This window comes from Corvus hawaiiensis, chromosome 2, assembly GCF_020740725.1.
Source record: "Corvus hawaiiensis isolate bCorHaw1 chromosome 2, bCorHaw1.pri.cur, whole genome shotgun sequence".
Taxonomy (NCBI): domain Eukaryota; kingdom Metazoa; phylum Chordata; class Aves; order Passeriformes; family Corvidae; genus Corvus; species Corvus hawaiiensis.
In genome coordinates this window covers 122,641,994-122,660,044 of record NC_063214.1, presented here as the reverse complement: position 1 = coordinate 122,660,044, position 18,051 = coordinate 122,641,994, and the positions used below count along the sequence as shown (strand labels likewise).

General features: G+C 58.4%; 1 protein-coding gene across 10 annotated transcripts in view; it reads left to right on the top strand.

The window, feature by feature from the left end:
* Nucleotides 1-18,051, top strand: part of STIM1 (stromal interaction molecule 1) — a 67,683-nt gene that overhangs the window by 47,928 nt on the left and 1,704 nt on the right. For 2 of the 10 annotated variants that reach the window (XM_048292482.1, XM_048292474.1), the window contains exons 8-11: nt 2,767-2,934; nt 4,471-4,571; nt 5,278-5,513; nt 10,550-10,616. In XM_048292482.1, the coding sequence (XP_048148439.1) occupies nt 2,767-2,934; nt 4,471-4,571; nt 5,278-5,513; nt 10,550-10,616 (572 nt within the window). Of the gene's footprint in view, nt 1-2,766; nt 2,935-4,470; nt 4,572-5,277; nt 5,514-7,487; nt 7,569-10,549; nt 10,941-13,383; nt 13,403-18,051 lie in introns of all 10 variants that reach the window. The other 8 variants (XM_048292434.1, XM_048292427.1, XM_048292442.1 and 5 more) reach the window with 7 other exon arrangements.

Here is an 18,051-nt window from a genome sequence, read left to right as displayed (position 1 = left end):
CCTGCATTCCCATCTGTAAGGAGCCCGGGAAGCTGGAGCTGCCGTGGCCTCTGTGGTTCCTCAGTCTGTCGGGAGGTGAGTACTGGAGTGTCCCACCTGACACTGTGTGACTGTAACCCCAGCACTGTCCCAGCAGCTCGAGGACACTCGTGACATTAACCGGTCACCCCCTCTGACCCCACAACTCTTCCCAGTTCAACATATTCCCTGCTCCCAGGGAATATTAACCAAGACCTCCTTCTGCACCAGTTGATTCTTATCACTAAAGCCACACTGGGGGGTTTGGATGGTCCTGCTGGAGTTGGGTGTATGGCATGGAGAAGTGTCCTGTTCCCAGGCTGTTCTTCCATCCCTCTCTCCTCACTGGGTCACCCTCCCCAGACCATGACCCCAGTGGGGCCACGGGCCCGGAGAACACTGAGAGAATTGTGGAATAGAATCCCAGACTGGTCTGGGTTGGGAGGGACCTTAAACCCCATCCTATTCCACACCTTCCACTGTCCCAGGCTGCTCCCAGCCCCAATGTCCAGCCTGGCCTTGGGCACTGCCAGGGATCCAGGGGCAGCCCCAGCTGCTCTGGGCACCCTGTGCCAGGGCCTGCCCACCCTGCCAGGGAACAATTCCTGCCCAATCTCCCATCCAGCCCTGCCCTCTGGCACTGGGAAGCCATTCCCTGGCTCCTGGCCCTCCATGCCTTGTCCCCAGTCCCTCTGCAGCTCTCCTGGAGCCCCTTTAGGCCCTGCAAGGGGCTCTGAGCTCTCCTTGGAGCCTTCCCTTCCCCAGCTGAGCACCCCCAGCTCTCCCAGCCTGGCTCCAGAGCAGAGGGGCTCCAGCCCTGGAGCAGCTCTGTGGCTCCTCTGGACTGGCTCCAGCAGCTCCACATCCTCCTGATGCTGGTGTCCCAGGGCTGGACCCAGCACCCTGGGGGGGTCTCACCCCGGGGCAAAGTATAACTTTTTTATAAATTTCATTATAAATTGTTGCTCTTAGTGATGCAACTGGGATCTTAAAGATCTTCCCAGGAGAAAGGAGACACACAAAATAACTCCTGTTTGCATGGATTCCCTGCAGAACCATAAGGGTTTGGGTCGTGGACACTCATTTTAGCCACTGGTCTCTGCCTGTTCACCACCACTTCCCTTTCCCACGATTCCCTAAAAACATTGTTCCTGTAAGTGTTATGAGCACTCCTCTACCCCAACCAACCAGTGACAGATTCCCTACCCGCTCTTTCTCCATATTCCCAAATCCCAGATGCTTGTGGGTGATGGTCAGAGTTCTGCTGAGGTGGGAGCAGCACCGGATGCTGCTGGTGTCCGACGGGAAAAGCCAGGAAAAACCCGAGGTCTGTGACTTTGAATTTGGCACTCTGGGACTGATTTAGGCAATTTCACACTGGACAACCCTAAATCACACACAAGTGGTAGAACTGTTTGACCTCTTGTGCGTGGTGCCTTGGGGCTGCTCCTGGATGGATGGTCCTTCCCGATAAAATACGGAATTTCAGAGTTTCTGCTGCAGCCCGGGGCTCCTGGCTCCCTGAAGCCCACCAGGCTGGGCTCGATGAGACACGACCGAGTTACAGAACACACCCAGGGCAGAGCTCCGGGTGTGAGCAATCCTTCACAGAAACGCTGCTCCTCGTCCGCCCACCGCTGGGAGGGAAAGGCTGCGGCCGTGGGCTGGGCTGTGCAGGAGCAGGGAAGGCTGCGGGAGCTGCTCTGGGTGGGAGGCAGAGCTGCTGTGCCGTGCGGAACCGCAGCCCCCGCGCCCGGCGCTGCTGGGCTGGCACAGGGGCCCCATCCCTGGAGCGAGTCCCGGGACTGCGCTGCCCAGCCTTCCGCTGCTCCGGGGTGGGACACGTTCCCTTCCTGCAGGGCTTGTCAGGCCCCAGGGCTGTCAGAGCCTCTCCCCAGGGTGGGCACTGCCAGAGAGGAGTTAATTCTTGATGGGTTCTGCCACTAAAGGCTTTTCTGTGAGGTCGGAGTGTCCTCAGCTGGCTTCTCACCCACTCCCTTCTAATCCTGTATCTCTGTGGGATGTCAGGCTGCGCAGGAGCCTGGGCTGGGGTGGAAGGAGAGACCCCAGGAATGGCTGATCCAGCCAGGCTGTTTCTTTTCCTGACCAGCAGCACATGTTTTGTGTCTAAATATTTTTCTCCCTCGCTCCAGTGTGGAAGTTGTCTCCTGACAAGCTCCCTGGGCTTGGCTCGGAGCTGTGGTGATACAGGGATCGCCTGCACGGTCCTGTCAGGGATTCTGCCTCCGCAGGAGGATCTGTGGGATTTACAGACAGGCAGGAAGCTCTGCAGAGGTTTCTAGAGGCTGCAAAAAACCCCGAGCATCCTCACTGCAAACCTAATTCCCTTTTAACAACCTCGTGCACCCTGCCATCGGCTCCAGAGGGTTTTCCTGTGGCTCGTGGCAGAGGAGCTGATGTGGAGGGGTCGAGAGGGAGCACAGCATGGTGCTGGCTGGGAATTTTTGAGAAAGGAGCTCAGCTGTAAGATGACAGGAATCGTCCGTGGGTGGTTCTGGTGCTTGGAGCAGCAGCCTGGCGTGTGGGTGGCTCCTCTCCCGCAGTGCCCAGGGTGCCACCGCTCCTCCAGAGGACTTTTCCTGCTGCCAGGACTAAGATGAAGCTGCCTGGGAAGTGTTTTCCCGTTTCCCAGCGCCCAGGAAGCGGGGCTGGCAGCAGAGGGGGGATGAGCTGCAGGAGGGCTGTGTCCCCACGGCCGCTCCACGGTGTCCCGGGCGTTCTCCCCAGGTGCGGATGGCGCTGAAGAACGCGGAGAAGGAGCTGGAGTCCCACTGCAGCTGGGCCGCCCCCGAGGCACTGCAGAAGTGGCTGCAGCTGACCCATGAGGTGGAGGTGCAGTACTACAACATTAAGAAGCAGAACGCAGAGAAACAGCTGCTGGTGGCCAAGGAAGGGGTGAGAGGTGGAGCGGCCTCGTGCTGGGTCTGTGGGGAGGTTTGGGGAGTGAAGCCTGGAGAGTTTGGATTCTCTGCACCTTCTTTGTTTCGTGGAATCATGGAATCCCAGAATGGGTTGGGCTGGGAGGAACCTTAATCGCATTCCATGGGCAGGGACACCTTCCACTGTCCCAGGCTGCTCCAAGCCCCAATGTCCAGCCTGGCCTTGGGCACTGCCAGGGATCCAGGGGCAGCCCCAGCTGCTCTGGGCACCCTGTGCCAGGGCCTGCCCACCCTGCCAGGGAACAATTCCTGCCCAATCTCCCATCCAGCCCTGCCCTCCCTCAGCTCAAGGGCAGTTTCTCTTTTCATGCCTTAAATTTGCGTCTTGTGCAGCACAAGCGAGGTGTGAGCAGGGGCTGAGCATGAGGATGAGGATGAGGATGATGCTCCCATGGGCTCTTGGGGCAGGCAGGTCCCACCCTGGGCATTGTCAGAGCCTGGAGCCCTGGGAATCAGGGACAGGGACTGCTGCCCTGGGTGCTCAGTGAGCAGAGGCTTTGCACCTCTCCAGCACAATCCCACTCCAGGTGATGAGCGTGCCCAGGCAGTGGAATCCTGAGATCTGGATGAATCATCGCCGCATTCCCGATATGGGATGTTGTGTGCCAGCCCTGAGGGATGAGCCCAGGGGATCTGGGATGTTGTGTGCCCGCCCTGAGGGATGAGCCCAGGGGATCTGGGATGTTGTGTGCCAGCCCTGAGGGATGAGCCCGGGGAGCTGTTGTGACACGTCCTTGTCTCTGTGGCCACATGGAGCCAGCAGAGCTGGCAGGAGGGAGAACTCTGTCTGCCTTAATCTGCTTTTATTTGGAACATTTTAACAGTCCAGCAGTTTTCCTTTGGCTGTGTCAGTTCTTGCACCCACATCCTTGGCCTTCCCAGTCCCAGGTTCATGCCACTGGAGCTGGGAATGGCAGAGCTGTGGGCAGAGACTTTAATTTTAGATACAGTGACACAAACCCAACCTCAAACCAAAAATCTTCCCCAACCCAAGATCCCTTGGACATTCCTGGGCTGTGTTTGGTGGTCATTCATGGGAGAGACAAGCCAATGTGTGAGAGCCCTTCACTGTGTGAAGTACCTGGATCATGGAATCGTGGAATGGTTTGGATTGGAGGAACCCTTGGAGACCTTCAAGGCCACCACTGACCCATGTCCCCAGGTGACACATCCACAGGGCTGTGAAATCCCTCCAGGGATGGGGACTCCAACTCTGCCCTGAAAGTTCAGCCTCTTCAGTTCAGTTCCCTCTGCTTTTTGGGAAACTGGGAGAAGGGAGCATGAAATCCCCAACCTGCTACTTGCTGCTGGTGAATTCCTCACCCCAGTGTCAGGGAGAACAGCATTCCTCAGTGACACCACCATTCCCACTACTCCCACGTGCGCAGGCAGCTGCAGGGACTGTTCCTGTCTCAGCCCATCCTGGATGTTCGTGGCCTGGAGGAAACATCAGGTTGTCTTCTTCCTGTGACTTTCTCTGTTGATATTCCAGGCTGAAAAGATCAAAAAGAAGCGAAACACCCTTTTTGGGACGTTCCATGTTGCTCACAGTTCCTCTCTGGACGATGTTGACCATAAAATCTTAACTGCAAAGTGAGTGTCTGCTCAACAGCTCCCTTGTCCCTGCCTCCCTCCTCACCCCTCTCCTGTCCCAGGCAGGAGTGTCCTCACCTGCACAGGGGCTGTGGGGCTCACTTTGCTGAACTTCTGTTGTCCTCCATGACCTGGGCTTGGACTCCCTCCTCTTCATCAATAACCTTCTAGTTTTACCTGTGAGAAACAAGGGGTCACAGTTATGTGGAGCAGTTAAAAGTCCTGTCAAAACAAGGTTTCAGGAGGCTGCAGGATGCTAAGGGATTGGAATGGAATGGTTTGGGTTGGGAGGGATTTTAAAGCTCATCCAGTGCCAGCCCTGCCATGGGCAGGGACACCTTCCACTGTCCCAGGCTGCTCCAAGCCCCAATGTCCAGCCTGGCCTTGGGCACTGCCAGGGATCCAGGGGCAGCCCCAGCTGCTCTGGGCACCCTGTGCCAGGGCCTGCCCACCCTCCCAGGGAACAATTCCTGCCCAGTCTCCCATCCAGCCCTGCCCTCTGGCACTGGGAAGCCATTCCCCCTTGTTATTATCCCTGGGTACTTCAGCTGCTGCTGCGTTTTTTAATTCCCATATTCCTGGAATTAAAATGAAAAGTGTCTCAAATTTCAGGACACACAGCTGACCCCATGGAGTCTATTCCAGGTGATTCAGGGGGTGTTTTCCCTTCATTGCCTCCGTTGTCCCTGTCTGTCCCTGTCCCCAGGCAAGCGCTGAGCGAGGTGACGGCGGCGCTGCGGGAGCGGCTGCACCGCTGGCAGCAGATCGAGCTCCTCTGCGGCTTCCAGATCGTCAACAACCCCGGCATCCACTCCCTGGCCTCGGCCCTCAACATCGACCCCGGCTGGATGGGCACCCCCCGGCCCAACCCCTCGCACTTCATCATGACTGACGACGTGGACGACCTGGACGAGGAGCTCGTGTCGCCCATGTCCATCCAATGTACGTGAGCCCTGGGAATGGGGCTCCAGGGGCTCCCTGGGAATGGGGCTCTGGGGGCTCTCTGGGAAGGGGGGCTGTGCCTGCTGGGGTTGGGGGCTGTGACACAGAGCAGACCTGGATCCATAGTTCACCTGCATCAGGAGGGATTGATTGATCCAAGTGGGGGTTTCCGTGCCCTGAGACCACAGTTGGTCCGTCAGGGTCAGGAACATCCCTACGGGCCAGGCCCCACTGCTGGGCTTGCTTGGAGCCTGTAAATTTCAGCAGAACTGGTAATTTAGAAACTGTTAATTATTGCTTCATTCTATCTGTGCTGTTCTGGTCAACTCACTGATTTAAGCATTTACCAAAAAACCCCAACCAAAGGCACGGGTAGACATGGTAGTGAGACAGGAAAAGGGATCATCCTGATGTCCCTTTGGCCTGAGCACTTTTCTGGGATTTAAAGGACTCAAAGCTGCCCCCTCTTGAGGCACAGCTGGACCTGCTTCCTGCACCATTCCAGGTGGGAGCAGCAGTGCCAACCTCAGGGACCTGTTAAACATTCCCTGGAGCAGAGGCTGAACCCCCAATCCCCAGCTCTGTGCAGGGCTCGGGGTCACCCACAGGGAGCTCCGGTCCCTCTGTGTTGGTGACAGAGAGCATCAGCTCCCCGGGTGGCTGTCCCTGCTCCGCCGAGCCCAGCTCGCACGGAGGAAGGGCTGAGCATGGATCACCCCGTGCCTGTGACCCCCCAGTTGCTGAGCTCCCGGGCTGGGTGGCACTGTCACCTTCTCTGCAGCAGCTGTGAGTCAGCCCTGGCTGCTGTTCCTGCCTTTAGCTGGCCCGGATCCTGCCTTGCTTCTCTCAAAAGGGCATTTTCCAGATAGTTTCCCATCTCGGGCTATTGCACCAGAGACTGGGAGAGCTGAAGAGCAGTGACAGGGATCTGGGGGCACAGGAGCAGCACCTGGCCAGGGCACAGCACCCTGACCTGGGCACTTCCATGGAATCACAGAGTGGATTGGGTTGGAAGGACCTTAAAGCTCATCCAGTTCTATCCCCTGCCATGGGCAGGAACACTTTCCACTGTCCCACATTGCTCCAAGCCCCTGGCCTTGGACACTTCCAGGGATGGGGCAGCCCCAGCTGCTCTGGGCAACTCTGCACGATTTATTCCAAGCCAGGGCTGTTCAGGGGAGCAGGAGGAGGAGGAGGGAGGAGCAGAAGGGTCTCAGGGCTGGCTCCGTGTGCTGCAGGAGATGCCCTGTGTGCCATGGCCACATCCCCTCGGCCTGGGGCTTGGCTGTGGTGCTGGGAAGGTCTGGGGGCAGGTGCTGAGGGGGCCTCAGGCCAGGGGCCAGGGAGAGGCAGAGTTGAAGGGTTTGGGTAGGGCAGGAGGAACGGGTGTTCTGTGTGTTCCGGGGCTCAGCAGACACGGGGGCTGGAGCCAGAGTTTGTGGGATCAGGTGTGCTTGGGGCCATTAAAGCCTCTGGGAATGGAGACCTCCAGCTCTTTATCATTACCAGTCACCACCAGAATCAAGATGGACAGCTCTGATAAAGCCCTGGCACAGCCCCAGCTGGGCACTGATGGCAGGGACACTTGGGACAGTCCCAGGTGACACCTGAGGACCTGAGCTGGGCCAGGTGTGAGCCTTCAGCCCCGATTTCAGCCTTGGCTTCTTTGCACTTGAGTGCGACATTTCCAGGGAGCACTTCCAGTTCCATCACCCCAGAGCTGGGCAGAGAGCCTGCCCACCCTCCTGCCCACCCACCTCCTGCAGGTGATGCACCCTGCAACAAGCACTGGGCATTCAAGGTCTCAAAGCAAGGGAGCCTTTCCCTGTAGGATTTTTGTCCTTTGTGTACAAACCCTGCCTCAGGAGAGCAGTGCCGAGTTTCTCCTGCCCAGATGTGTTGCTGAGGACCCGTGTCTTCTCCCAGTAAATCCCATCTCTCTCTCTCCTGTTCCCACCTGGCTGCCCTCCCCAGATGCAGCCTGGCTTTTCGGGCGCAGGTTCAGCGACCGCTCCTCGCTGTCCTCGGAGGATCAGTCCCTCTGGAAATACCCTGGTTTGGTTCTCTTCAGTTATATTTTCATTTTTTTATTCTGCCCTCTGGCCTCTTTCTGGACTAAAATACATCCACCAATTTTCCATCTTTCTGGCACGGGAACTAATGAGCGTATCTCTCCTCTCTGAGCCATCACCACCTGTACTAACCCGGGAAGAGTCTGGTGGGATGAAGAAGAATCTCAGCTGCAGCTCCTGTGTGCTCCCGGGTGCACTTACGGAATCTGGAGACTTGGACTCTCTCCATTTTACCCCTGAGGTGGAGATGAAGGACCCAGTGAGGCCGGGAGGAGGTGGCAGCATTCCCTGTCCCATCCTACCTCCTTCCCCGTCCTTCCCCGCAGGTGCTGCTGGTGCTGGGTTCCCTCAGACTCCTTCAATAAACCGAGCAGTGCCACCCCTTAGGGACACCTGTCCCCTGGTGCCCCAGTGCCACGGGGATGGCACACAGCCTGCTGGCCTTGGCTGCCTTTGGAAGCCTTCCCTTTGGCAGCACAGCCGAGCCCCGGCTGTCGTGGGATGGGGGAGGAGGAGGGCGTCCAGCCTAGTGCAGGGAGGGCTTTTCCTTGGGATGCTGGGCAGATAATTTGGGGAGTGTTGGTAAAACGTGTGTCTGGAGGGACGTGGTGGCTCTGGGAAGCGAGGCCCCAGCCTGTGCTCCAGAGCTCATTGCAGGATAAGTCTTGGAGAAGGAGAGAAGTGGGAAATCCTGAGTTGGTAAATGAGGGGTGGAACACCAGGAAAATCAGGGAATCTGTAGGGAAAAAAGCATGGCCCAAGGGAAAGAGAAACCTGGAGCAGAAAGCCATCACCCCAATGAGTTACTCTGGAGTCAGATCCCTGTGAACCCTCCACAATGAGATTCCCAAACTGAAATTGCAGCTCTGGAGCTGAAAAATAAAATCTTGCAATAGAAGGTGGATGGTGTAAAATTCCAGGCTCACGGATGGGCAGTGTAGGAAACAAGGAGCAGCAAACCTGAGCAGTGGGAAGGACTGGGATTCACCTTGGGGGTGTGGAAGCAGCCAAGTTGCCAGAATTACTCCTTACTCCTCCTTCCACTGGAAGTATGTCCCTGTGGATCCCTCAGTCCTGAGTCATTCTGCCAGAGGAGCCCTGTGTGTCCAGCTGGGAGTTTCCAGAGCAGGGATTGCTGGTTCTTCCATTCCCAAAGGAGCTCTCCTCCTCCTCCATTTCTGAGCTTTCCTGTCTGCATCTTTTTAACCCATTTGTACATTAATTTCTTATGCACATAAGAAGTCCTGAACACTCCTGAACACCTTATCTCCTGCCAAAGGAGGAACATCTTGTACGGAATGGCAGCAAGGGGATGAGATAAAGCCAGCCTGGTTGGCTCGGGATGGGGCTGCAGCCCTGGGATCCCGTTTTCCATGATGGAGGGGAGCATTCCCAAGGCTCCGGGCAGGTGAAGGGGCCTCCCCTGGCTCTGGGGTGAGCCCGGGGGCAGGTGTGGGGCACAGGCAGCTGCTCAGGGATTGTTGAGCTCCATTTCCAGCCAGGCGTGACCACGGGGCTGGAGGGATCCCAAGGAGCTTCGAAGGCAGTTCAGGAGCTGGTGCTGGGGCTCCAAAGGACATTCCCATGTGATTCCCCAAACCAAGGGGAATTGGCAACCAGAGGAGAATATTTCAGATGGAGGGTCTCTGATGAATCACAGTGGTCATGGAACAGGCTGGGAGCAGGTGAGGCCACTCTGGGGCCAGAGTCACCAGTTCACACACGCAGGAATCAGGCATGAATCCCAGAAAGTCTGGGTTGGAAGGACCTTACAGCTCATCCCATTCCAGCTCTGCCATGGGCAGGGACATCTTCCACTGTCCCAGGCTGCTCCAAGCCCCAGGGTCCAGCCTGGCCTTGGGCACTGCCAGGGATCCAGGGGCAGCCCCAGCTGCTCTGGGCACCCTGTGCCAGGGCCTGCCCACCCTCACAGGGAACAATTCCTGCCCAATGTCTTCAACTCCAATATTTTCAACCAACCAGGGAACTGCCCCTGGATCCCTGGCAGTATCCCAGGCCAGGTTGGACATTGGGGCTCGGAGCCACCTGGGACAGTGGAAGGTGTCCCTGCCATGGCAGGGGTGGGAAGAGATGCCCTTTGGGGTCCCTCCCAGCCCAATCCCCTGTATGATTCCATGCTCCCAGTGCTGCCCCGGCACAGCGATGCCAGAAACGGAGCAGAGCTGAGCTCTGGGAGTGGAGCTTTGGGTGCCATCACTGACCTGCTCACCTGGGGCTCTGCTTTGGGCTGTGAAGGTCCCACCCAGGCAGCAGCACTGTGGCCATGAGATGTCTGTGAGGCTGGAATGGCCCGTGCCCTGGAAGTGCCCAGTCCTTGGCTCTCCAGGAGCCGGATGGTGGCTCCAGGTGGGATGAATCACAGGTGGGATGAATCACACAGCCGCTCTCTGCATCAGGCAAGATGCTCAGATAAGGTGTTCAGAGGCACCTACCTCAGGAATGTTGGAGTTTTCCATGGGCTGGGCATTAATCCAGCATGTTCAGCATCAGCTTAAAGCTGCTTCTGCATTAAACAGCCCTTAACTGCTGGCACGAGGTGGGACAGTGCTGGTGGCACAGGGGCAGTGGGGTGGTGCTGGTGGGATGGTGCTGGTGGCACAGGGGCAGTGGGGTGGTGCTGGTGGGATGGTGCCAGTGGGACAGGAGCGGTGGGATGGGGACGGTGGGATGGTGCCAGTGGGACAGGAGCAGTGGGATGGTGCCTGTGGGACAGGAGCGGTGGGATGGGGATGGTGGGATGGTGCCCGTGGGACAGGAGCAGTGGGATGGGGACAGTGGGATGGGGCCAGTGGGACAGGAGCAGTGGGATGGGGATGGTGGGATGGGGCCAGTGGGACAGGAGCAGTGGGATGGTGCCGGTGGGACAGGAGCAGTGGGATGGGGACGGTGCCAGCGCTCCGTGGGCCAGGCCGTGCCTCAGCGCTCTACTGTGTCTCGTTGCAGCTCCGGCCTTGCCCAGCACAGTCCGGCAGCGCCTGGTGGAGCCGCAGCACGGCCACGGATCGCAGAGGTTGGTAGAGAGTCACGTGCCGGGGCAGCCCGAGGCGGGCCCCGCGGCCCCGTTCCGGGCGGGCCGAGTGTCCCTGCGCCGAATGCACAGCCTCACCTCCGGACAGTCCTTCAGCTCCGACCTGCCCGGCTCCAGCCCATCGCCTGCCTCCACCTCCTCCACTTCCTGCTCCTCATCCACCACCACTGCACCTGCTCCTGCTTGCCATGTCCACCCTATCTATTACCATCACACCACCTCTTATTTCCTCCAGATGGATTCCATCCCCGACCTGCCCCCTCCTGATGTCACCTCTGGAGTTCGCTGTCGCACTGGGAGCTTTGGGTATATTGCTGTTTCTTTTCTAGCTGCCTCCTGTCTGCTGTGCCTCAGAGCTGGCGCTTGCTCGGGTGCTCGTTCTCCCACATTCCTCCTGCCCTTTTCTTTCGGGCCTTTATTCCATGATTTATCCACGTTTGTTCCTTCCACTGCTCTCCCCTGCCGCTGGAGCCTCTAAGGAGGATTCCATGGCCATCCCCATGCCCGCCAGCTCAGTGGGGCATTCCCAAGGTGCTCTGCTGTTGTTTCACTGTAGCTGAGCAAAGGAGAATTCCCAGGTGCTTGTTATTCCCTGAACAAGGGGATGTGAGGAGGTAACAGAACTGATCACCAAACCTGACCTGATCTGGAGCCTGGGCTTCCTTGGGCTCCTCACAAATGAATTGCAAAGGGAACATGATGGGTGGGGACCACGAGGTAGCAGTGGGAGAATTTTGGGATGGTTTTCAGAGGTGCTGGAGCGGCAGTTCAGGAATGTGTTTCAGAGTGACTGGTCTGGCAGCGATGAGGAATGGGGGTGTTCTGGCTAAGGAATGTCTGAGGAGGGGGTTGGAGCTTCTGTTGTTGGCTTTAGCTTGGTCCCTTTCCGTTGGCTCTTTGGAGACCTGGTGCATCCCTGGGACTGGTTATCCTCCAGCCCTAAATCCCGGAGCTGTCCCAGTTCAGTGCGCTGGTGATAGGGAGGAGCAGGAATCCTGCCGGGGTGCTCCGAGGGGGCCCTGACAGGAATGTTGTGTGTCCCAGGCACAGGATCAGGTTCCTCGGGTGGCTTTCATCCGAGCGAGATCCCGGACATCCCTGTCCCACGGGGTCATGGATGCAGCCAGTCCCAAGGTGTTGTGTCCCTGCGGGTGTGGGACCCCCTGCGATCAGGGTGGTGGGAGGGCTGTGATGGAGCAGGGAGTCCTGTCCCTGCCAGGTGCTGCCTGTGGCCCCAGACAGGTCATTCCATCTCTGTTCCGTGCTTTCTCCAATGCCAAATTAAAAACAGTCTCCTAATCCTCACTATTGGGGAGCAGACTGCTGGGAGAAGGCTGGAAGTCTGTGGGTGAGGCAGAGGATAGGGGAAATGTCCTTCCACCATTATTTCTCCAGGCAGGGAAACATTCCCAGTCACCACATCTTCACCCATCCCAGCACGCTGTCCCATTATTTCCTTACCTGTGGGTCCCTCTGCCCTCAGGTGCTGGGATCTCTCCTGGCCTTGTTCACGTCTCTGGTTTGGATGTTCCACCCCCTCCCTGCCCCGTGTGTCTCAAAGCTGAGCAGCCCCAGGCACTTTCTGGAATCTGGAATATTGAGGGGGAAATTCCTGCACCTGCTCCACAATGGAGAACTATAGAGCAGCATCTCAGTTAATTCAGTAATGGTTGTTTGGGGATGATGAGAAGCAGCGTAATTAATTAACTCCTCCCAGTGGGAGCTCAACTGCAGCTGTCCCAGTTGGACTGGTAAAAGCCGGGAATGCTGCTGCTCCCTGCTTCCATTGCCTCCCTGACTCTGCAGGAGGGAGGGCTCATCCTGGCAGCCCGGGGCTCATGTCCTGTGTGCAAAACCGCTGTTTAAATGTGATTTACTCCCACCTGAGGCCCGTGACACACAGAATTCCTGCCCAGGACAAAGCCTGAGTCCCTGCAGACTCCCCGAGAGTAGCAGAGGGAAACGGGATCTGGCACGGGGCCCCCAGGAAGGGAAGGGGACAGTGCCAGAGGTCGTTAGGAGGGGATAAGTGGGGGCTCCCCCTGGTCAGAACCCAGCTGGTCACCACTGGGTGACAGCAGGACTGTCCTCACCCTGCTCCTGTGGCCAAACCCGGCCGGTGATGCAGGAGAAGCGATGGAGTCAGAACCTCCCACCTGGGATTTGCTGCAGCTACAGCAGAGCAGGCGACTCCCCCCCCCTCATCCATCCCTGCTCACCCCAGGCAGCGGAGATGAGGAGCTGGGTGCCCAAAGATGTGGGTTTGTCGCTGTTAATTGTTTTATCCAACTGCATCATTAGCAGATCCTGCTTTGATGCATCCCCAAAAGCACCGCTGCCAGGCTGATGGATTGCTGCTCCTCCTTGATATCCTCGGTCCTGGAGGCCTTTCCATGCATCCCTCGAGCTCCACAGCCTCCTGGGGAGGCAGGCAGGACGGCTGGGGAGGCTCAGAAAGGCCTTCCAGGGAGTCACTCCAAGGACCAGAGCAGAACCCCAAAGCTTCCTGGCTCCCTTGGTAGAAAGAATGTGCCACCCTGATTGTGGGGGCTGCTGGAGCTCTTTAGCCTGTGCCACATCCAGCAGATGCCAAGGCTGGGGAGAGCTCACAGGAGAAACCATCTCCAAGGAGCTGCCCCCCGAGCAAGGCTGGGGATCGCTGTCTCCGGAATCCTGCTGGGGTTATCCCTGCAGGGAGCCGCTTCCCTCAACTCCTCACTCTTTGCTTCTCTTTTGCAATTGGCTTCAGAGGATCCAGCGCCAATAAGGTCAGAGCGGTTCCGGGCCGGAGGCGGCTGCGGGATCGGGGGGTCCCCGGGGGGAGAGGGGCTGGAGGGGGCTGTGTGTGCACAGAGGTTTCTGCTGCCAGTGCCTGCCTCAGGTGGATAAAACTGATGGAGATGGGAGTGTAGGACCAAATCCACACGCCCAGGCCCTTCTCCGACCAGGAAGGGAGGTGGCAGCCAAAGCACAGGGAGGGGAGAGAGTCAGGAATCCAGGGAAATGAGTAATTCACAGCTCTTTCAGGGTGGAAGGGAGGAAGCTGCTGTTGGGTTTGCATTGAGGCAGAGCCAAGCTCAGTCCCACAGCAAATTTGGGAATTTGCCTTAAGAAAAGCCTTGGTCCCTGGTGCCATATGCACAGAGCCCAGCAGACGAGGGTGCTCCCAGGGCACGGAGGGATGAGGCAGCGAGGGCTCCCTGGCTGCTGGAGCACTCCAGGGCAGCTCCTGGGCCATGCCAGGCTGTACCCAAGTGGGAACCCCTGGAGAAGTCCCTCATGGGCTGCAGGGCCGGGGAAAAATAGGTGTTTGTTCTCCATCCTCCTCCTGCTCTTCCCCTGCTCCTCCTCCACTCCCAGGCTTTCCTTACTCCATGCTTTGCTCTCTGCTTCTTTTGTTTGCCATCCCCATCTCCTCACCCCTCCCTCCCTCAGGGCTGGGGTGAATCCTGGTGGGTCGGGAGGAAGCACAGGAGAAAGCAGATCCATCCTGCCTCAGGCAGGTGAGTGCTGGCAGGGTTGGTCTGGAGGTCGTAGGAGTGCCTGGATCCGTGGAAAAGAGCAGTGAGCACTGCTGGGCTGGAGGAAGGCTCAGGCTCCCAGGTATTTCCCTGTCCAGTTGCTGGTCCATGGTTTCCAGGAGGGCTGAGCCATCAGGGGCTCCTGCTGCTCCGTAGAAACACTTCCTCTGATCCCTTCCTGGGATCCCGTCGAGGCCAGCGGTGTCCTGGGATAGCTTTTCCTCTTGAAAATGTGCTGCAGCAGTTCAGGAGCATAATCCTCATGGAAATCAGTGGGATATAGGCCAGGCCTTGGCTGAGCCTCATCTGGGATGTTGGAAGTATCCTGGGAATGCTCTTTCCTCCCTCTTGTCCTGGCATGGACTCAGGAGTGTCCACTCCTCTTGCTGTCTCCTACCCAGCCAGCGGGATCCCAGGAATCCTGTCCCCCTTGTCGTGCACTTCCTTGTGGGAGCCACCAGGGAAAGGTTCGTTTGGGGCTGAAGAAAATCCCAGCCGAAGTTCCCAGCCACTGGTGTTCAGCTCCCAAAATCAGCCCGTGGGTGCCACAGTAGGAATGCAGGAGGTCCCTGTGCCAGGTGTCCTGGTCTGTCGGGTGTCCCTTGGATTGTCCCTGGCGTGGTGGGGGTGTCCTGTGTGCCGGGATGTCCCTGGAGCCTGGCACAGCAGGGTGGGCACTGCTGCTGCTCTGGTGGGTGCTGGTGTCACCAGGTCTTCCCTGTATCCTTCAGGAATATATTCCTGAGTTACAGCTGGAGAGATTGTGTTTGAGGAGGGTTAGCTTAGACCGTTGGAATGTTTGGGAATTGTGTGCTCTTGGGCATCAGCTCCTTCAGTCCCCCTGGATGAGCCCAGGGGGATGAACTGGGGCTCCAGCGAGGTGGGACCCCTGCGGTGCCAGCATCCGCTCCAGGGCAGAGGATCCCAGGGAACAGCCACACCAGGAATGGGGACAGGGACCCCCAGCCCCCGGATGGCCCCAGCCCTGTGCTGCAGGGAGGGCAGTCCCAGGAGGTGACACCGTGGCTGTGGTGTCACCAAGGCCCTGTTCCACCTCCCGCGGCGCGGGACCAGCTGTCCTGGGATCGGGTTCCCGGCGTCTGCTCCGGGAAGAAAATCCTCCCGGAGCAGAGCATGGCTCTCCATCTGCTGTCGTCATTTTCTCCACACGCTGCCAGCGCTGCTGGGTCACTTTGGTCCCTTCTGGATTGAAAACTGCAGGACTTAGAGGAGAGGGAACGGCTGCCCGGAGCCCAGCAAGGAACGCTCACCCTCTTCACACATCCTTGAAGTCCACTCAGTTGAAAAGAATCCCTTTTTTGCTGTATTTGCTGCTCTCTTGCTGTTTTAAAGGATTTATTTCACTGACCCTCACCCAGATCCCTGTGGGATTGTGGCAGCCTGAAGGGTTGGGTTGGATTTCCTGGAAAAGAAGATTCTTCAGTGGAGTTGGGACATGGACTGTGAAGGGAGCGGGTGTTGCTGTACCTCTGTCCCCAGCCAGAGCACACTGGGTCCCCTGGGGCTCTCCCACCTCCTCCGTGACCTGAGTCCCAAGGAAGCGCTGCGTTCCTGCCAGGATACGATCCCGCCTGCTCCTGCTCCTGGCTCCAACCAGCACCATTCCTGTGCCATGATTCTGCCCCACAGCCTCGCTCCTTCTCCCAGCTCTGCTGAGACCCGCCGCTGGCATCGGGCTGATGCCAACCCCTGCAGCCAAAGTCTGCTGTGTTTTCCTGGAAAAGGGGCACTTTCCAGGGATTTGTGGAGAAAACAAACCTCTGGAAGTGGGGGTTCAACCCTGGTGGCATCTCAGCAGCAGCTCAGCATGTGCAGGTGGTGGGAGAGGAGTGTCCAAGCAGGAATTCCCAGGTGAATTTTCCCCCTTTGCAGGTGTGGTAAGCCATGAACCAGAAACATTCAGTAAAAGCAGGAGACTCCTGAATTCCTTAAAGGAGTTGGAGGTTGTGATGGCAGTGACATTCCATGTGCAGGCACTGGCAGCATCCCGAGGCCTCCCAGCCCAGGTGTGTGATATGTCCATGTTTTGGGAGTCGGCTCCAGCAGCCCGTGTTCGGCCCCACCACATTCCATGGCTGCTGCTGTTCCCAAGGCCCAGTCATCCCAGTTATCCCATGGCAGCCATGGGCCACCAGCCGTGACGGTGACCTTCCGCAGTATCTGCTGGTGGCCTTGGGAGCTCAGTGGCTCCACACGTGTGATCCGTGGCAGTTGTCTCCCTTGGAGAGGCTCCAGCTGCTCCCTCAGAATAGCCAGGGATTTCACACCATCCGGATTGTTCCGTTCTCCCGGCTGCTCTCCTGGGATGCGGCTCCAGCGCTCGGACATGGGCCGGGCTCAGCTCCATGTGCGAGGACAGGGACAATGCCAACAGTGCCCAGGGCTCTTTGCTGCTGGGGAAAAGAAGAGCTGAGGTGTTCTCCACAGCTGGGCTCCCCCAGTAGATCCATGGCCAAATCCCAGCCATTTTCCTCCGTGTATTCCTGTGGAGCTGCTGAACGAGGGCCCAACTTTATTCCATGGGTTTTGTAGAAGAAATAGACTTTTTCCAGTACAAGGAGAGTGTTCCGGGCCTGTCCAACCTCCCCATGCTGGGACAGCCAGGACTCCGGTGTGTGCCATCACTTTTTGTGGAGAGCAGTGAGGAGTGGCTTCCTCAGAGGCCAGGATTGGGACCAGTGCTGGGAAACGTCTTCATCAGCAGCAGGGACACCGGGATCCGGGGCAGCCCTACACGTTTGCCATGGACACGGAGCTGGGTGCTGTGGTCACACGCTGGAGGAAGGGATGGGGCATCCAGAGGCACCTGGACAGGCTGGAGAGGTGGCACCGTGCCAGCCTCATGAAGCTCAGCAGGGCCAAGGGCAAGGTCCTGCGCCTGGCTCAGGGCAATCCCAGCACAAACAGAGGCTGGGGAGGATGGATTGGGAGCAGCCCTGGGGGGAAGGAGCTGGGGATTGGTGGGGAGAAGCTCCCCAGGCCCTGGCCATGAGCACTGGGACCTTAAATCCCCGTGCCCTGGGCTGATCCCCCAGTGCGGGCAGCAGGAAAGGGATTGGGATTGTGCCCCTGTGCCCCTGTGCTCAGGTGAGAGCCCACCTGCAGAGCTGCCCCAGCCCTGGGATCGCAGCACAGGAAGGGCCTGGAGCTGCTGGAGAGAGGCCAGAGGAGGCCCTGGAGCTGTTCCCAGAGCTGGAGCCAGGCTCGGAGAGCTGGGAGTGCTCACCTGGGGAAGAGAAGGATCCAGGGAGAGCTCAGAGCCCCTTGCAGGGCCTAAAGGGGCTCCAGGAGAGCTGCAGAGGGACTGGGGACAAGGCATGGAGGGCCAGGACACAGGGAATGGCTTCCCAGTGCCAGAGGGCAGGGCTGGATGGGAGATTGGGCAGGAATTGTTCCCTGGCAGGGTGGGCAGGCCCTGGCACAGGGTGCCCAGAGCAGCTGGGGCTGCCCCTGGATCCCTGGCAGTGCCCAAGGCCAGGCTGGACATTGGGGCTTGGAGCAGCCTGGGACAGTGGAAGGTGTCCCTGCCATGGCAGGGGTGGCACTGGATGGGCTTTAAGGTCTCTTCCAACCCAAACCAGTCTGGGATTCCTGAGCATCTCCCCAGTTGTGCCTGGACGTCTCCACAGGTGCCAGCTCTGTTGAGGAGGTTTTCCCTTGTCTCGCTGGTCTCTTTAGCTGCCTCCAGGCTGATGTTGATGGTGGTACCGTAGGAGATGATCTAGGACTCCTCGTGCAGTGCCAGGCAAGGTTCGGTGACTCATGTCCAGGGGTCTGTGCCAGCAGCAGAGATCAGGGGGCTCTGGGGTGAGGGACAGGTCAGCACCTCCCATCTCTTCTCACCGCCTTTCGCTTCTCTTCCCCCTCGCTCCTTT